At 42.0% G+C, this 16,245-nt stretch overlaps 1 protein-coding gene across 3 annotated transcripts in view; it reads right to left on the bottom strand.

Annotated features, from left to right (window-relative positions):
• Nucleotides 1–5,248: 5,248 nt before the first annotated feature.
• Nucleotides 5,249–16,245, bottom strand: part of LOC140212022 (leucine-rich repeat-containing protein 20-like) — a 33,634-nt gene continuing 22,637 nt past the window's right edge. Inside the window, exons 4-6 of one of the 3 annotated variants that reach the window (XR_011889624.1) lie at nt 9,709–9,860; nt 9,472–9,609; nt 5,249–5,766 (exon numbers count right to left, since the gene is read on the bottom strand). Coding sequence is in view for 2 of the 3 variants with exons in the window: in XM_072282390.1 (XP_072138491.1) it covers nt 5,722–5,766; nt 9,709–9,860 (197 nt within the window). In the remaining variant the exon portion in view is untranslated. Of the gene's footprint in view, nt 5,767–9,471; nt 9,610–9,708; nt 9,861–10,191; nt 12,233–16,245 lie in introns of those variants that run through there. The other 2 variants (XM_072282390.1, XM_072282391.1) reach the window with 2 other exon arrangements.

Genomic DNA, 16,245 nt, shown 5'->3' with positions numbered 1-16,245 from the left:
AAGTAGGCTACTTCCTTTTGTGAAGTAAGTTAATTTGGTTAGCATATCTGCTTCAGCAAGAGTAAAAATGAATATTCATTTTTTCAGTTCTTTATATTGCATGTATGAATGCATGTATGTAATATGCAGGATGATGAATCATTGAATAGGAAGAAGGGCTCTGGCAGAAAATCACTGATTAATGATGAAATAGCTAGGTTTTTGCTGGATTTATATAGGCAAAGAGTGTATGTTAGAATTTTTATTTAATAAAATAACTAAAGTGATCATCTGCATTTGTTGTTTTTGCAATACGGTTTAAATTTTATAAAAAAAATATTTTTTTTTTGAAATGCACTGTATACATGTGGTAACCTATGACCACATATGCAATGTGCTCCTTTTTGGAAATTTCGAAATGGCCACCCTACTCAAAGGACCTGTTCCACACTGTATCTCAGTAAATAAATAACATTTACATCAGAATTGAGTTCTCATATCTATCCCAAGTTATCAACCTGCAGGAATTAGTACCTGTTGGAGGAACTTTCATATCAGGTCAGTCCCGATGAAGGGCCTTGAAACAAAATGACAATTGTGCATCTTCCTCTAGCGATACTGCTTGTCTCATTGGGTTCCTCCAGTGCCTTGTGTGTTGATCCAGATACCAGCATCTGCAGTACCTTGTGTCTCTGTTTTCATCTTATGACATGGAATGCAACCATTTGGCCCTTCAAAGCCTTACCAACACAGAGCAAACATTCTCCATTTATTTCTCAGTAACCTACTCTCTCTCACCCGCCCACCAATCCTCCATTATTTCTTCTGCCACCATGTGTATGGAGTGATTACAGCAGACAATTAACCTACCCAACAGCATGTTTTTTGGAACGTGGGAGGAGCTGGAGCACCCAGCAGAATCCCACAGAGACACATGGAGAACACAGTCCTCACGTGCTTAGCACTGGCGGTCTTTGCTGAACGTGGGTTGCTGAGCTGTGAGGTAGCAGCTCCACCTTCTGCATAACTGTGCTGTCCTTTGCCACTTGTGAATGACAATGACTTAATCTAGAAATGGAGAATGCTGATAAAGGCCCTGAACGTGAAACAAAATGACTCTCTCTCTCTCTCTCCACAGCTGATTGCCTGTTTGAATAATTATTACCAACTATGGTCATTTTGACTTCAGAGTTCCTGCAATTTCTTCATTGTCAATGGCTGATTTTGCTGGTAAATACTGGATTTAAGAATGGATTACTGGCATCTCCCCATTCAGATGGAAGCAAATCCAGGGCATGTTTACATTGTCCTGAACTTACTGATTGTTTGGGAACGCTTTCAAGACATCCTGGGGCAGCCTTCCAGGGCCAATCCTACAAGCAATAGTGACACTTTAATCGCAGATACTTTGGGCCAGCAAGATGGACCCTGTTGCGATGTTCCTCTGTGTATACACACAGGACAAATGTCAACAGACCATTTTGGACAACCCATTGGGTATGTTTTGCTTCCAGAACTTAACATCTGGCAGCTAATCTAAAACAGAGGGCAGTTGAACACTAAGGGAGAGATTCAGGGATGTGGAAGATCAAAGGTAACAGAGGTGAAGGGAATAGAGGAAGAGGCTGTGACCTAGACATGAATGAGACATGATGGGCAGGAGATGGACAGCTTGCAATCTCCACAGGCTCTCCTCTCGGCCTCGGATCACCAAAACAATAGTAATACCTATATCAGGCTGCTGTTTATTGACTACCGTTCAGCGTTCAACACAATCATACCCTCAGTTCTAATCAACAAGCTCCAGAACTTAGCTTCTCTACCTCCCTCTGCAACTGGATCCTTGACTTCCTCACTGAGAGACCATTGTGCAGATTGGAAATAACATCTCCTCCTTGCTGACAATCAACACCGGCACACCTCAAGGATTCATGCTTCACCCACTGCTCTACTGTCTCTACATCCACCCACAACTGTGTGGCATGGCACAGCACAAACGGCATCTACAAATTTGCCAATGACATGACTATTGTTGGAAGAACTTCAGATGATGACAAGGAGGCATACGGGAGCAAGATAGATCAGCTAGTTGAGTGGTGTTAAAACAACAAACTTGCACTCAACATCAGTAAGACCAAGGAATTGATTGTGGACTTCAGGAAGGGGAAGTTGAGGGAACACACACTAGTCCTTATCAAGGAATCAGAAGTGGAAAGGGTGAACAGTTTCAAGTTCCTGGGTGTCAACATATTGTTACAATTGCAAATAAGGCACAACAATGGCTGTATTTCATTGGGAGTTTGAGGAGAACTGGTGTGTCACTCCTCAAAGATACTTGGAAATTTCTACACATACCGTGGATAGTATTCTAACTGGTTACATCATCATCTGGTATGGAGGGGCTACTGCACCGGATTGAAAGAAAGCTGCAGAAATTTGTAAACTCAGCCAGCTCCATCATGGCACTAGCCTCCCCAGCATCGAGGACATCTTCAAAAGGTGAAGCCTCAAGAATGTGGCATCAATCGTTAAGGTCCCCCATCACCCAGGACATGCTGTCTTCTCATTGCTAATATTAAGGAGAGGTACAGGAGCCTGAAGACAGATGCTCAATGTTTCAGGAACAGCTTCTTTCCTTCTGCCATCAGATGTCTTGAACACCAGCTCAGATTTTTCTCTCCCTTTTTGCACTACTTATCTAATGTAACTTTTATATGTACAGTATATACTTATTGTAATTTATAGTTTTTTTTTAAAGTATTGCACTGTTCTGCTGCTGCAAAACAACTAATTTTACAACATATGCCAGTGATGTTAAACCTGACCTGATTAAATAAAAATGTAGTGGGCACACTTTTTGGAACTCTATCTGGATGGGGCAAGTTTTGATGACAGAGTGAGCTAGTTCATTGTCTCAGCATCACTCCTTTGGGGTAAAGGGAATATCTCATGACCCACACACTAATACAAGAGCTGGCATTCCTCAGTCATCATTAGCCCTTATATCTTACCCTTGGAAGATGTAGATTTAGCCTAAGAGAATTTGACAGGCTTGAAAAATCCTTGGCGTCATTCTAGAGGTAATTATAGAACATAGGTAATCAAATCAATCGTCTGGACAGTTTCAGTACTGAGGTTTAAACAAGATACTGTTCTCCATCAAGGCATGATCAGCAAAGGAGAACTCTCAACAGAATTCTGACAACACGCTTGCAGTACAGGTCTTGACAAAACAGATACAACCACAAGATCTCAAGATGAAGACCCAACTCAAGGCATTGATACCAATTCGATTCCATCATTCTTGAGTAACGAACCATAATGATATCCCATGTTATGACATGTACCAGTGACCCTTGCACTGATCATTGTCTAAAACACTTCTTCAGGCATTTTCCATGCCCCACTACATCTCAAGGGAAAAGAAACATCTCTAAAACAACTAGAAGGTTTACATCCAAAAAATACATGTTCGTCCATCATCGACACCATTATGATGGTGTTGAGACTAGCGCATGATTTGACTTAAGTGAGGGAGAGTTGCACAGCGTCTGCTTCACTCTCTCTTCCCAATTCCCATCTGGATCCAGTGGCAAGACAGAGTCAAGACGGCTGGAGATGTGACTAGGCACAGTGGATGACCAAGATGTTTTCTGTGTCTCATACTACTCTACATGTTCCACGCGCTTGCAGAGACCACCTTCTTGACCATTGGACCTTCCATAGGTCTCGTCTGCTCAATCCACTGGAGTCTGTCTTCACATGCTGGGATAGGCAACCCCCTACCTCACCGAGGGTTTGAGACCCGTCGGCTACCCTCACCTGGTTTAGCCAGCTTGTCGAAGCCGTTGCCCAGGGTGTGGCCGCTGTCGCATGCAAACAGCTACAGGGAGCCACAGGTGAGAGCTGAGTGCTAGGTGGGGACCAAAGGTGGACAAACCACCTTTGGGGTGTCAGGGAGGGGTAGCACCTCTGGTGGGGGAAGATGGTCGCATCCAAGAAATAACTTGTGACTTAAAGAGCAGATAGGGAGTAAACAAGAGGCTCATCACTCAATGAAACCTTCACATATACAGAATCTTCAGCACATACTTTTTTTGCCCAAACACCCAAGAGCCCACCTCACTGACACCAAATGAACAATATCAAACACAAAATGCTGGAGGAACTTAGTAAATTAGGCAGCATCTATAGAGAGGAGTGTTTATAGATGCTGCCTGACCTGCTGAGTTCCTCCAGCATTTTGTGTTTGGTCCTCTGGATCTCCAGCATCTGCAGGATCTCGTATTTATGAACTTATCAAAGACAGAGAGTTGGTCACTGCCCATTAGATCAGGCTCAGGAGCAGACAATATCCTTGATAAAATTCTGAGGTGTTGTGGAGAGGGACCTCAGTCACAAATTCACTATCCCATCTCCCATATCTGAGAGGGGGGGGTCATTCCAAGTACCTCATATATACTTTCATCATGCCCATCTTCAAGAAAGGAGACAAATTTGATAGGTAACTTCAGAAGCATGGATAGGAGGCCCCTAATTATACTTAGCTGGTCCATCAGGCAAGTGAGATAGATTGCAACACACATCAAAGTTGCTGGTAAACGCAGCAGGCCAGGCAGCATCTATTGGAAGAGTTTCAGTCGACACTTCAGGCCGAGACCCTTCGTCAGGACTAACTGAAGGAAGAGTTAGTAAGAGATTTGAAAGTGAGAGGGGGAGGGGGAGATCCAAAAAAGCTAGATAGATTGTGTGCTCGATCCCAGACTCCCAAAACAGATATTTTACTCTGAGCTCTCAGACATGGCAAAATATAATTTGATTAACAGGAAAGATTTGAGGATTTTTCCAAAGCCTCCTTGAGAAAGTATAAGCTTACCATTAACTCCTGAGGATCCCTGGTAATGACCAAAGTAGGAAAGCAGTGTTCAGATGGACTGGAAATCTTGTGTACATGCATTCGGAGTACACAGATATGCTCAGTTAATGGAAGATAGAGAGCATCACTTGGAAATGACCCGACCAGTCTGTCAAGCACCTCTGGCCTCACATAGGTTTCATCCACAGAACTGAAGAAAAAGCAAGTCATCCTTGCACCAATGGAGTATTGTTATCAGCCAAACTAGTAGTCTTCTGAACACCCTATCACCCAGTACACATTATTGATGACAGTGCCAGTAGCATTATACTGTTGTATATTTAGCTATATGTTGTATATGAACTTTATATCAACTCATACATCTACAGAACATGTTTTTATCTGTTAATATTATTTTATGTGCTATATGTGAAATATGTATTAAGTTTTGCACCTTGGTCCTAGAGATACATTGTTTAATTTAGCTGTATACATGTGTACAGTTGAATGTCAATAATCTTGAACTTGTACTTGTTTCGTATGCTTATATGATCAATATGTATACTACTTACACAATAAGATATGTACAAAAGTCTTTAGCATATGTAAAAAAGTTCTGTAAAGTGAAGATGCTTTCAAAAATATTGAAAGGAAAAGTTTCTAACTATAAAAAATTACTATGAAGGGCAGCAAACAGTAAAGAAAAAAAATACAATCAAATCAGTATTTGATGTGACCACACTTTGCCTTTAAAATTACATTAGTTCTCTTAGGTACGCTGTCAGGCAGTTTCATAAGAAAATCAGTCAGTAGGTTGTTTCAAGCATCTTGGAGAACTTGCCACGGTTCTTCCGTAGACTTTGGCTGTCTCGCCTGCTTCTGTCTCTTCAGGTAATGATGTTAAGATTAGGTCTCTGTGGAGGCCATACCATCTGAAACCACATTAAAAAATCTAGGGTGTTTAAGAAAGTAACAGCGGTCAGGTCTCTGACACTGAGTCTGGCTCTGTGGCTCAGAAGGGGAGAAGAGACAAGCTGTGGTGATAGGGGATTTGTTAGAGGAACAGAAAGGAGGTTCTGTGGATGAGAACGAGATTCCCAGATGGTAGGTTGCCTTATTGGTACCAGGGTCCGGGACATCTCGGATCAAGACTTCAGGGTTTCTTAGTGGGAGGATGTGCAGCCAGAGGTCATGGCCATGACATACGTAGGAATGGGGTAAGGTTCTGCAAAGTGAGTTCAGGGACTTTGGTGTTAAGTTAAAGGACAGGACCTCCAGGGTTGTCTTCTCAGTGTTGCGAACCATGCCACCTGTTAGCAAGGCCATAAATAAGATCACAGTTTAACACGAAGCTAAGGAGTTGGTGTAGGAAGGAGATTTTCAGATCATTGAGCTCTCTTCCAGGGAAGGTGGGACTTGTATAGAGGAGATGGTTTGCACCTAAATTTAAGGGGGGGGAGGGGCTAATATCCTAGCTGGAAGGATTACTAGTATTGTATGGGGAGGTTTAAACTGGAGATGCAGGGGGATGAGAACCAAAGTGCCAGAACAGATATTAGAGTGGTTGTGGAGGCACATATTGTTAAGGCCTCAGACAAAGCAAGGAAACAAAAGGTTGAGCACGGTGGGGCTAATGTTCTGAGCTGCATATATTTCAACACAAAAAAGTATTGTAGGAAAGGCAGATGAGCTCAGAGCATGGATCAACACTTGGAATTATGATATTGTGGCCATTAGTGGGACAGTTGCAGGAGGGGCAAGACCAGCAGCTCAATATTCCGGGGTTCTGTTGTTTTAGACATGATAGAGCAGGAGGGATTAAAGGGGAAGGGTGGTAGGGAAAATGTAACACAGTACTCAATCAGGACAGATTGGAGAACTCATCTAGTTGAGGATTCATGGGTGAAATTGAGGAATAAAAAAAGCATGACCACATAAATGGGACTATATTATAGACAACCCAACAGTTCACAGGATTTAGAAGAACAAACTTATGAAAAGATTGAAGCCTGTTGCAAGAAACATAAGGTTATGAAAATAGGTGACTTTTAACTTTTCATGTATTGACTGTGTCTCCCACCCTGAAACAGGACTAGATGTGACAGTTTGTGTCAGATGTATTCAGAAAAGTTTCCTTAATCAATACCTAGAAGTCCCAATGAGAGTGTGTGCAATACGTGATCTATTAGGGAATGAGAGAGGGGAGGTGACAGAAGTGTGTGTAGGAGATGACTTTGTACCTAGTGATCCATTAGTTTCAAAGTAAACATGGAAAAAGATGCATCTGGTTGGCAGGTTGAAATTCTAAATTGGAGAAAGGTATCTTGATGGTATCAGAAAGGATATGGCAAGTGTGGATTGGGACAGGCTGTTTTCTGGCAAAGGTTTACTTGGTAAATTAAGTGAGAGGCTTCAAAAGTAAAACTTTGGGAGTACAAGGCTTGTTTGCGTCTGTCAGAATAAAAATTACTGACAATAGGTTTAGGGAACTTGGTTTTCGAGAGATATTAACGCCCCGAATTTAAAAAAAAGTGCATAGCAGGTATAGGCAGGTAGAAACAAGTACATAAGGATATAAGAAATGCAAGAGAACACTTTAAATGAAGTCAGGAGGGCCAAAAGAAGGCATGAGGTTGCTGTAGTAGACAAAGTGACGGAGAATCCTAAGGACTTCTATAAAGTGATGCAAGGGACAAAATTGGTCCTCTGGAAGATCAGGATGGTAACCTATACATGGAGCCAAAAGAGATGAGGGAAATCTTAAAATGGATTTTTGCATTTATATTTACTCAGGAGATGGACGCAGCAACGAGATCATTGACACTCTGCAGATTACAAAGGAGGGGATGTTTGCTGTCTTGAGGCAACTCAGGGTGGACAACTTCCCAGGGCCTGACAAGGTGCTCCCTCAAACCCTGTGGGAGGCATGTGTAAAAATTGCAGTTGTCATGGCAGAAATATTTAAATCATCCTTAGTGACAGGTGAGGTACTGGAGGATTAGAGGATAGCTAATGTTGTTCTGCTGTTTAAGAACGGCTCTAAGAATAAACCAGAAAATTATAGGTTGGTGAGCCTGACATCAGTAGTGAGAATGTTATTGGAAGGTATTCTAAGGAACCAGATATATGAGTATTTGAATAGACAGGTATTGATTAGTGATCATCAGCATGGCTTTGTGCATGGTAGGTTGTGTCTAACCAAACTTAAAGAGTTTTTCGAGGAAGGTACCAGAAAAGTTGATGAAAGTAAGGCCGTTGATGTTGTATACATGGGGTTCAGCAAGACATTTGACAAGATCCCACATGGGAAGTTGGTCAAGAAGGTTCAGTTGCTTGGTATTCAAGATGATGTGGTAAACTGGATTAGACATTGGCTTTGTGGGAGAAGCCAGAGAGTAGTTAGTTGCCTCTCTGACTGGAGGCCTGAACTAATAAAGACCTGCAGGGATTGATGCTGGGCCCATTGTTGTTTGTCATCTATATCAACAATCTGGACAATAATGTGGTTAACCGGATCAGCAAATTTGCGGATGACACCAAGACTGGGGCTTGCAGTGGGATCTGCACCAACTGAAAAATGGTTGAAAGATGACAGATGGAATTTAATGCAGACAAGTGTGAGGTGTTACACTTTGGGAGGACCAACCAGGGTAGGTTGAACAGTGAGCAGTAGAACAAAGGGATCTGGGAATACATGTCCATAACTCATTGAAAGTGGTGTCACAAGTTGATAGGGTCATAAAGAAAGCTTTTGGCTTCTTGACCCTCATAAATCAATGTGTTGAGTACAGAAGGTGGGATGTTATGTTGAAGTTGTTTCAAATGTTGGTGAGGCTTCAGACCATAAAATATAGGAGCAGAATTAGGCCATTTGGCCCATCAGTTCTCCCCCCACAATTTGGGTATTGTGTACAGTTTTGGTCACCTATGTGTAGGAAAGATGTAAGAGGTTGAAAGAGTACAGAGAAAATTTACAAGGATATTGCTGGGACTGGAGGACCTGAGTTACAAGGAAAGATTGAATAGGTTAGAATCTTATTTCTTGGAACGTAGAAGATTGAGGGGAGATTTGACAGAGGTATACAAAATTATGAGGGGTATAGATAGGGTAAATGCAAACAGGCTTTTTCCACTGAGGTTGGGTGAGACTACAAAGAGAGATCATGGGTTAAGGGTGAAAGATGAAATGTTTAAGGGGAACATGAAGGGAAACTTCTTCATCCAGAGGGTGGTGAAAGTGTGGAACAAGCTGCTAGCACAAGTGGTGTGAGCAGTTTTGATTTCAACATTTAAGTTTTGATAGATACATGGATAGAATGGGTATGGAATGCTATGGTCTGGGTGCAGGTTGATGGGACAAGGCAGTTTAAATAGTTTGGCACAGACTAGAAGGAACAAAGGGCCTGTTTCTGTGCTGTAGTCTTCTGTGACTCTAAGACTTTGCACATTACTGTTTGATACTATATATCATACATTTCAGTATGTCATAAGAGTCATACAGCATGGAAACAGGACCTTCAGGCCAAATGGTCCATGCTGACCAAGATGGACTGGTCAAGCCAATCCTACTTGTCAGAGTTTCATCGATAACCTACGGAACTATTCCAATCCAAATGTTTTTTCAAATGTTATTGTACCTGCATCAACCACTTCTCTGGCAGCTCATTCCAGATACAGGGCATACCACCTGTGTGAAACAAACTTGCCCTTCAGGTTCCTATTAAATCTTTCCCTTTTTCTTCTCCCCTCTTCCATTGGCCAGAAGATACAAAAGCCTGAAAGCACATACCACACGTCTCACAATAGACCACTGTTAAAAAAACAATTGAATAGTTCTCCAGTACAGTAAAATGGACTCTTGACCTCATAATCACCTCATTATCATCTTGCACCTTATTGTTTTCTTGCTCTGTACTTTCTCTGTAGATGTTGCACTTTATTCTGCATTGTATGATTATTGTACCTTGTTCTCCCTCCGTGTAGCATGTAATGATTTTGAACACTTCCATAAAATCATCTCTTTTTCCTTGGAGAGAAGACATTGAGTTATGACAACATCCTTGTAATATTTTCTTCACTCTTTCCAGTTACATAACATCTTTCCTATAGCAAGGTGACCAGAACTGAACACAGTACACCGATTGCGATCTCACCAGCGTCCTGCACGACCACACCATGACCTCCCAGCTTCTCCTGACTGATTAAGGTCAGTGCTTCAAAATTTGTAGGACAAGAACACTGAGGCAGGGGGCACCACTGTGCATCCATCCATCGCCAGTGAATCACTGGGCATAACGAGAACTTTACAAGAATCAAACACAACAGTGCTTTAATTCAAATTGCAAAAAATTCAATGCAATCATGCAATTACTTTTAATCAACTCGGCAACACTACATCAAAATAAAACTCTCCAGCTCATGGGCGATGCACTTCCAGTGAAAGTTCTTCAGTGACAGACTTCACAGAGATATGACCAAAAGTTTACCAAAGAAAACAGATTTTTCTCTGCATTTCATATAGTTACTGCTCAATTGCATATAATTTGTATTCAAAATTTGTTTTAATCTTGTCAGTTATAAACCCAAACACAAGATATTCTGCAGATAAAGTGCTGAAGGAACTCAGCAGGTCAGGCAGCATTTATGGAGTGGAACAAAATATTGATGTTTCATGTTGAGACTCTGTGTCAGTTATAAATCCAAATAGTTAACAATATAATTGCTTTGCCTCTAAGGGGGAAAAAAATCTCATATGTCACATTAAAACTCAGAATTCAGCACAATCATTGAACATTTCATTGTTAATCTGAAGAAATGACGATTCACACACACACACAAACTGCTGGAGGAACTCAGTAGGCCAGGCAGCATCTATGATGCCACACTCAGGTTGGATGAGTAACACCTTATATTCCATCTGGGTAGCCTCCAACCTTATGGCATGAAAATCAATTTCTGGAACTTTTGGTAATTGTCTCCCTCTCCTCCACCATTCCCCATTTGCATTTTTCCTCTCTCACTTTATCTACTTACTTGCCCATCACCTTTGGTGTTCCTTCCCTGTTTCTTTCTTCCATGGCCTTCTGTCCTCTCCTATCAGATTCCCCCTTCTCCGGTTCTGTATCTCTTTCACCTTTCAACTTTGTTTCCAGCCAGGGGGTCAGTGTGGACATGGTGGAGGATTACAAATACCTGGGGATACGAATTGACAATAAACTGGACTGGTCAAAGAACACCGAGGCTGTCTACAAGAAGGGTCAGAGCCGTCTCTATTTCCTGAGGAGATTGAGGTCCTTTAACATCTGCTGGACGATGCTGAGGATGTTCTACGAGTCTGTGGTGGCCAGTGCTATCATGTTTGCTGTTGTGCGCTGGGGCAGCAGGCTGAGGGTAGCAGACACCAACAGAATCAACAAACTCATTCGTAAGGCCAGTGATGTTGTGGGGATGGAACTGGACTCTCTCACGGTGGCGTCTGAAAAGAGGATGCTGTCCAAGTTGCATGCCATCTTGGTCAATGTCTCCCATCCACTACATAATGTACTGGGTGGGCACAGGAGTACATTCAGCCAGAGACTCGTTCCACTGAGATGCAGCACAGAGCGTCATAGGAAGTCATTCCTGCCTGTGGCCATCAAACTTTACAACTCCTCCCTTGGAGGGTCAGACACCCTGAGCCAATAGGCTGGTCCTGGACTTATTTCATAATTTACTGGCATAATTTACATATTACTATTTAACTATTTATGGTTCTATTACTATTTATTATTTATGGTGCAACTCTAACGAAAAACAATTTCCCCCGGGATCAATAAAGTATGACTATGACTAACTTCCCAGCTTCACTTCACCCCTCCACCCCGCTTCCCAGTTTCATCTATCACCTTGTGTTCCTTCCTCCCCTCCCTCCACCTTCTTACTCTGACTCCTCGTCTTTTCTCCAACCCTGATGAGAAACGTCGACTATACTCTTTTCCACAGATGTTGCCTGGCCTGCTGAGTTCCTCCAGCATTTTGTGTGCATGTTGCTGGGATTTCCAGCATCTGCAGATTTTCTCTTGTTTGTAAACAATGATTCACATTTTTTCCATTGTCAGATAATCACCAGTGGGTCTCCACACACCAGATCTTCTGGCAAACAACAAATTTAGCCACATGTAATCCAAATCCTGGGGAGGTGTTGCAGTCACGAAGACAGAGCAGTTGCGTGGCACATGGCAATGTTCACTTCAAACATCAAAGTTCTGATTCTAATCCACATTAACTATTCAACTGTTACCAGCAATTCAAATTTTAATTCGATTTGTTCAACTGCTAGGGTTTCTCTGTTCAGAGGGTTTAATTTCATATTTAGCAACTTGAGGGAAGGCATAGAACTGAGGGTCTCAAGTGGCATCTCTGAAAAAACAAAAAAAATAATTTTACTATAACATGCAATAAACTTGAACAATCCAAATGTGCTTAATTTTTGACCATTATTTCTCCCTCACCACTAATAACGTACATTGGTTATTTAATTTGCTGCAGCAAGTTTGATCTTGCTGTGCAACACACAATTCCCACATTTCCTTAATGTAATATATCACAGTTCAGTGTTTGAAGGGAAGATGCATTTGGAATTCAGCATTAAAATCCCAATGAGCATCACAGAATGCCAGGAGAGAAAACTGACAATTCTACATTGATCACCAACAGGTATTCCTTCAACTCCAGAAGACAGAGAAGGATACACACTTTCTCTCTTTCCTCTACAAGTTTTCAGCCTCCTGAACAGCTCCATGCAACAGGATAAAACTGGGTCCAAATGCCAGACACCAGTAGCTTGAAACATCTGCTTTGTAAAATGTTTTGTTACCAACTCAGAAAGGATGGCAGGAGCAAAGAAGTCCACTAGGGGTCGAGTCACTTCTCTGTGGACAAACTGGGATTTCAGTCGATGACTCAGGTATGTGCATATTACTCATATATGCAAGTCTGCTAATGTCCACTAGAAATTGGGATTATGGTTTTCAAATGAATAATCAACTAAGATAGTACCCAATGGTCAAGCAGGCTTCAAGTGCTGAATGGCCTATTCATGTTCCTATTTACTGTTTCTATGCTGGTTAAGAATTGCATAAACTGTTATTCACTGATCAAGAACCTGCAGATGCTTAAAAGCTGAAATAAAATTTTTAAAGTGTGGAGTAATCAGCAAGCCAGGCAACATATGTGGAAAGGTTTATTCTCCGGAAACCTTTGTCCTATCCAACCCTTCAGCACCCTCCCTGCATCTTCAAACCAACCTGTTTTCTCACATTCCAGTTGTGATGAAGGGTTGTTGACCTGAAGCATTACCTCTGTTTCTCTAATCACGGATGCTGCCTGACCTGCTGAGTGTTACCAGCACTTTCTGTTCTTTGCCAAGTTAAATTGCTTAAAATACTAACATCAAAGCTCATCATCAATGTTCCTCCTTTCCTCACACACTTTATAAACCAGAAATGACAACATTACAACTTGAGGGGGAAGCAGCATGAGGAGTCACACAGAATTAGAATGAGAGATGCAGTGTGAAAATTGGCCCTTCACCAAGCAAATCCATACTGATCAACAAGCATCCACTTTTACACCATTTCTACCCTTAACCAATTTTATTCTCCCCACATTTGTTTCAGCTTCCCCCTAGATTCCACGACTTGGCTTGTGTAGGGGCATTTCACAGCAACCAGTTAGCATGCCAGCCCACGTCTTTGGGGTGTGGGAAGAACCCCACATGGTCACACAGACAGCAATAGACAATAGGCAATAGGTGCAGGAGTAGGCCATTCAGCCCTTCGAGCCAGCACCGCCATTCACTGTGATCATGGCTGATCATCCTCAATCAGTACCCTTTTCCTGCCTTCTCCCCATATCCCTTGACTCTGCTATCTTTAAGAGCTCTATCTAACTCTTTCTTGAAAGAATCCAGAGAATTGGCCTCCACTGCCTTCTGAGGCAGAGCATTCCACAGAACCACAACCCTCTGTGTGAAAAAGTTTTTCCTCAATTCCATTCTAAAACTTATTCTTAAACTGTGGCCTCTGGTTCTGGACTCCCCCAACATCAGGAACATGTTTCCTGCCTCTAGCATGTCCAATCCCTTAATAATCTTGTATGTTTCAATCAGATCCCCTCTCATCCTTCTGAATTCCAGTGTATACAAGCCCGGTCGCTCCAATCTTTCAACAGATGACAGTCCCGCCATCCCAGGAATTAACCTCGTGAACCTATGCTGCACTCCCTCAATAGCTAGAATGTCCTTCCTCAAATTTGGAGACCAAAACTGTACACGATACTCTAGGTGTGGTCTCACCAGGGTCCTGTACAACTGCAGAAGGACCTCTTTGCTCCTATACTCAACTCCCTTTGTTATGAAGGCCAACATGCCATTAGCTTTCTTCACTGCCTGCTGTACCTGCATGCTTACTTTCAGTGACTGATGAACAAGGACACCTAGATCTCATTGTACTTTTCCTAACTTGACATCATTCAGGTAGTATTCTGCCTTCCTGGTCTTGCCACCAAAGTGGATAACCTCACATTTATCCACATTATAACTGCATCTGCCATGCATCTGCCCACTCACCCAACCTGTCCAAGTCACCCTGCATTCTCACAACATCATCCTCACATTTCACACTGCCACCCAGCTTTGTGTCATCTGCAAATTTGCTAATGTTACTTTTCATCCCTTCATCTGAATCATTAATGTATATTGTAAATAGCTGCGGTCCCAGCACCGAGCCTTGCGGCACCCCACTAGTCACTGCCTGCCATTCTGAAAAGGACCCATTAATCCCTACTCTTTGTTTCCTGTCTGCCAACATAATTTTCTATCCATGTCAGTGCCCTACCCGTGAGGTCAGGACTGAACAACATTTCTGGGACTATGAAGCAAGAGCATTACTAACTGTATCACTGTGCAAGGTGTGTCTAGCTTATCTTATAGCCTTTTCCTTTCTTATTGGTGCCACCTCACCATAGACAACCACACTGATCCTTAAGGGGGTCTATTCTCTTAGTTACCCTTTTGTTCTTAACAAACTTGTGGAATTTCTTCTGATGAACCCCACTGGACACAGACTCCAATCCAAGAAAAGATCCATTTATTCTTCTTTCTAGTTTCTATCCTTGAACTAATCCTCAATCCACATCAGTATATAACACAAAGTGCAATGTGTTCCAACCTTGATCAATAGTACCTTGTGTGGCAGCTTATTAAAAACAATAAGACCATGAGACATAGGGTCAGAAGTAGGCTATTCAGCCTATCAAGTCTGCTCCACCATACCATCATGGCTGATTTATTAACCCTCTCACTATTCTCCTGCCTTCTCCCTGTAACCTTTGACACCTTCACTAATCAAGAACCTGCCAACCTCAACTTTAAATGTACCCAATGACTTGACCTCCACAGTCAAAGTAAAATTTATTATCAGAGTACATACATGTCACCACATACAACCCTGAGATTCTTTTTCTACGGGCATACTTAGCAAATCTGTCAAACAGTAACTACACATGACCAATGGACAACACACTGTGCAAATGCAGATATAAATAAATAGCAATAAATAACACGCGTGAAATAACAAGATAAAAGAGTCCTTAAATGAGCATAGTTATCCCATTTTGTTCAAGAGCTTGATGCTTGAGAGGTAGTAACTGTTCTTGAACCCAATGGCACAGCCGTTGGTGGCAATGAATTCCACAGGTTCACCATCCTCTGGCTAAATACATTCATCCTGGTCTCTATTCTAAAGATATGCCTTCTATTCTCAGGCTGTGCCCTCTGGTTCAGTACTCCCCAAATACATCCTCTCCACATCCATCTTGGCCTTTCAGTATTCGATAGGTTTCAATGAGTTATTCATTCAATGCCTCATTCTTCTAAACTCCAGCAAGTACAGACTCAGAGCCATCAAACACACTTTGTATTAATTCCCAAAATCATTCTCATGAACTTCCTCTGGAGCCTCTCCAACACTAGCACATCTTTTCTTGGATAAGAGGCCCAAAACTGCTCACAATACCCCAACAGCAGTCTGACCAATGCCTTATAAAGTATAAGCATTACATCCTTACTTTTATATTCTAGTCCTCTCAAAATGAATGCTAACGTTGCATTTGCAACTCAACCTTCAAGTTAACCTTTAGGGAATCGTGCATGAGGACTCCCAAGTGCCTTTGCACCTCTGATTTCTGAATTTTCTCCCCATTTATAAAATAGTCTGTGACTTTATTTCTTCAGCAAAAGTGCATGACCATACACTTCACTACACTATCTGCCACTTCTTTGCCCATTCTCCACATCTAGGTCCTTCTGCACACTCCCTTCCTCCTCAACACTACCTTCTGATCCACCTATCTTCCTATCATCCACAAACCTA

The sequence above is a fragment of the Mobula birostris genome, chromosome 18 (assembly GCF_030028105.1).
Source record: "Mobula birostris isolate sMobBir1 chromosome 18, sMobBir1.hap1, whole genome shotgun sequence".
NCBI classification, from domain to species: domain Eukaryota; kingdom Metazoa; phylum Chordata; class Chondrichthyes; order Myliobatiformes; family Myliobatidae; genus Mobula; species Mobula birostris.
The sequence above is the reverse complement of the archived record's forward strand: the minus strand, read 5'-3'. Positions and strand labels throughout refer to the sequence as shown.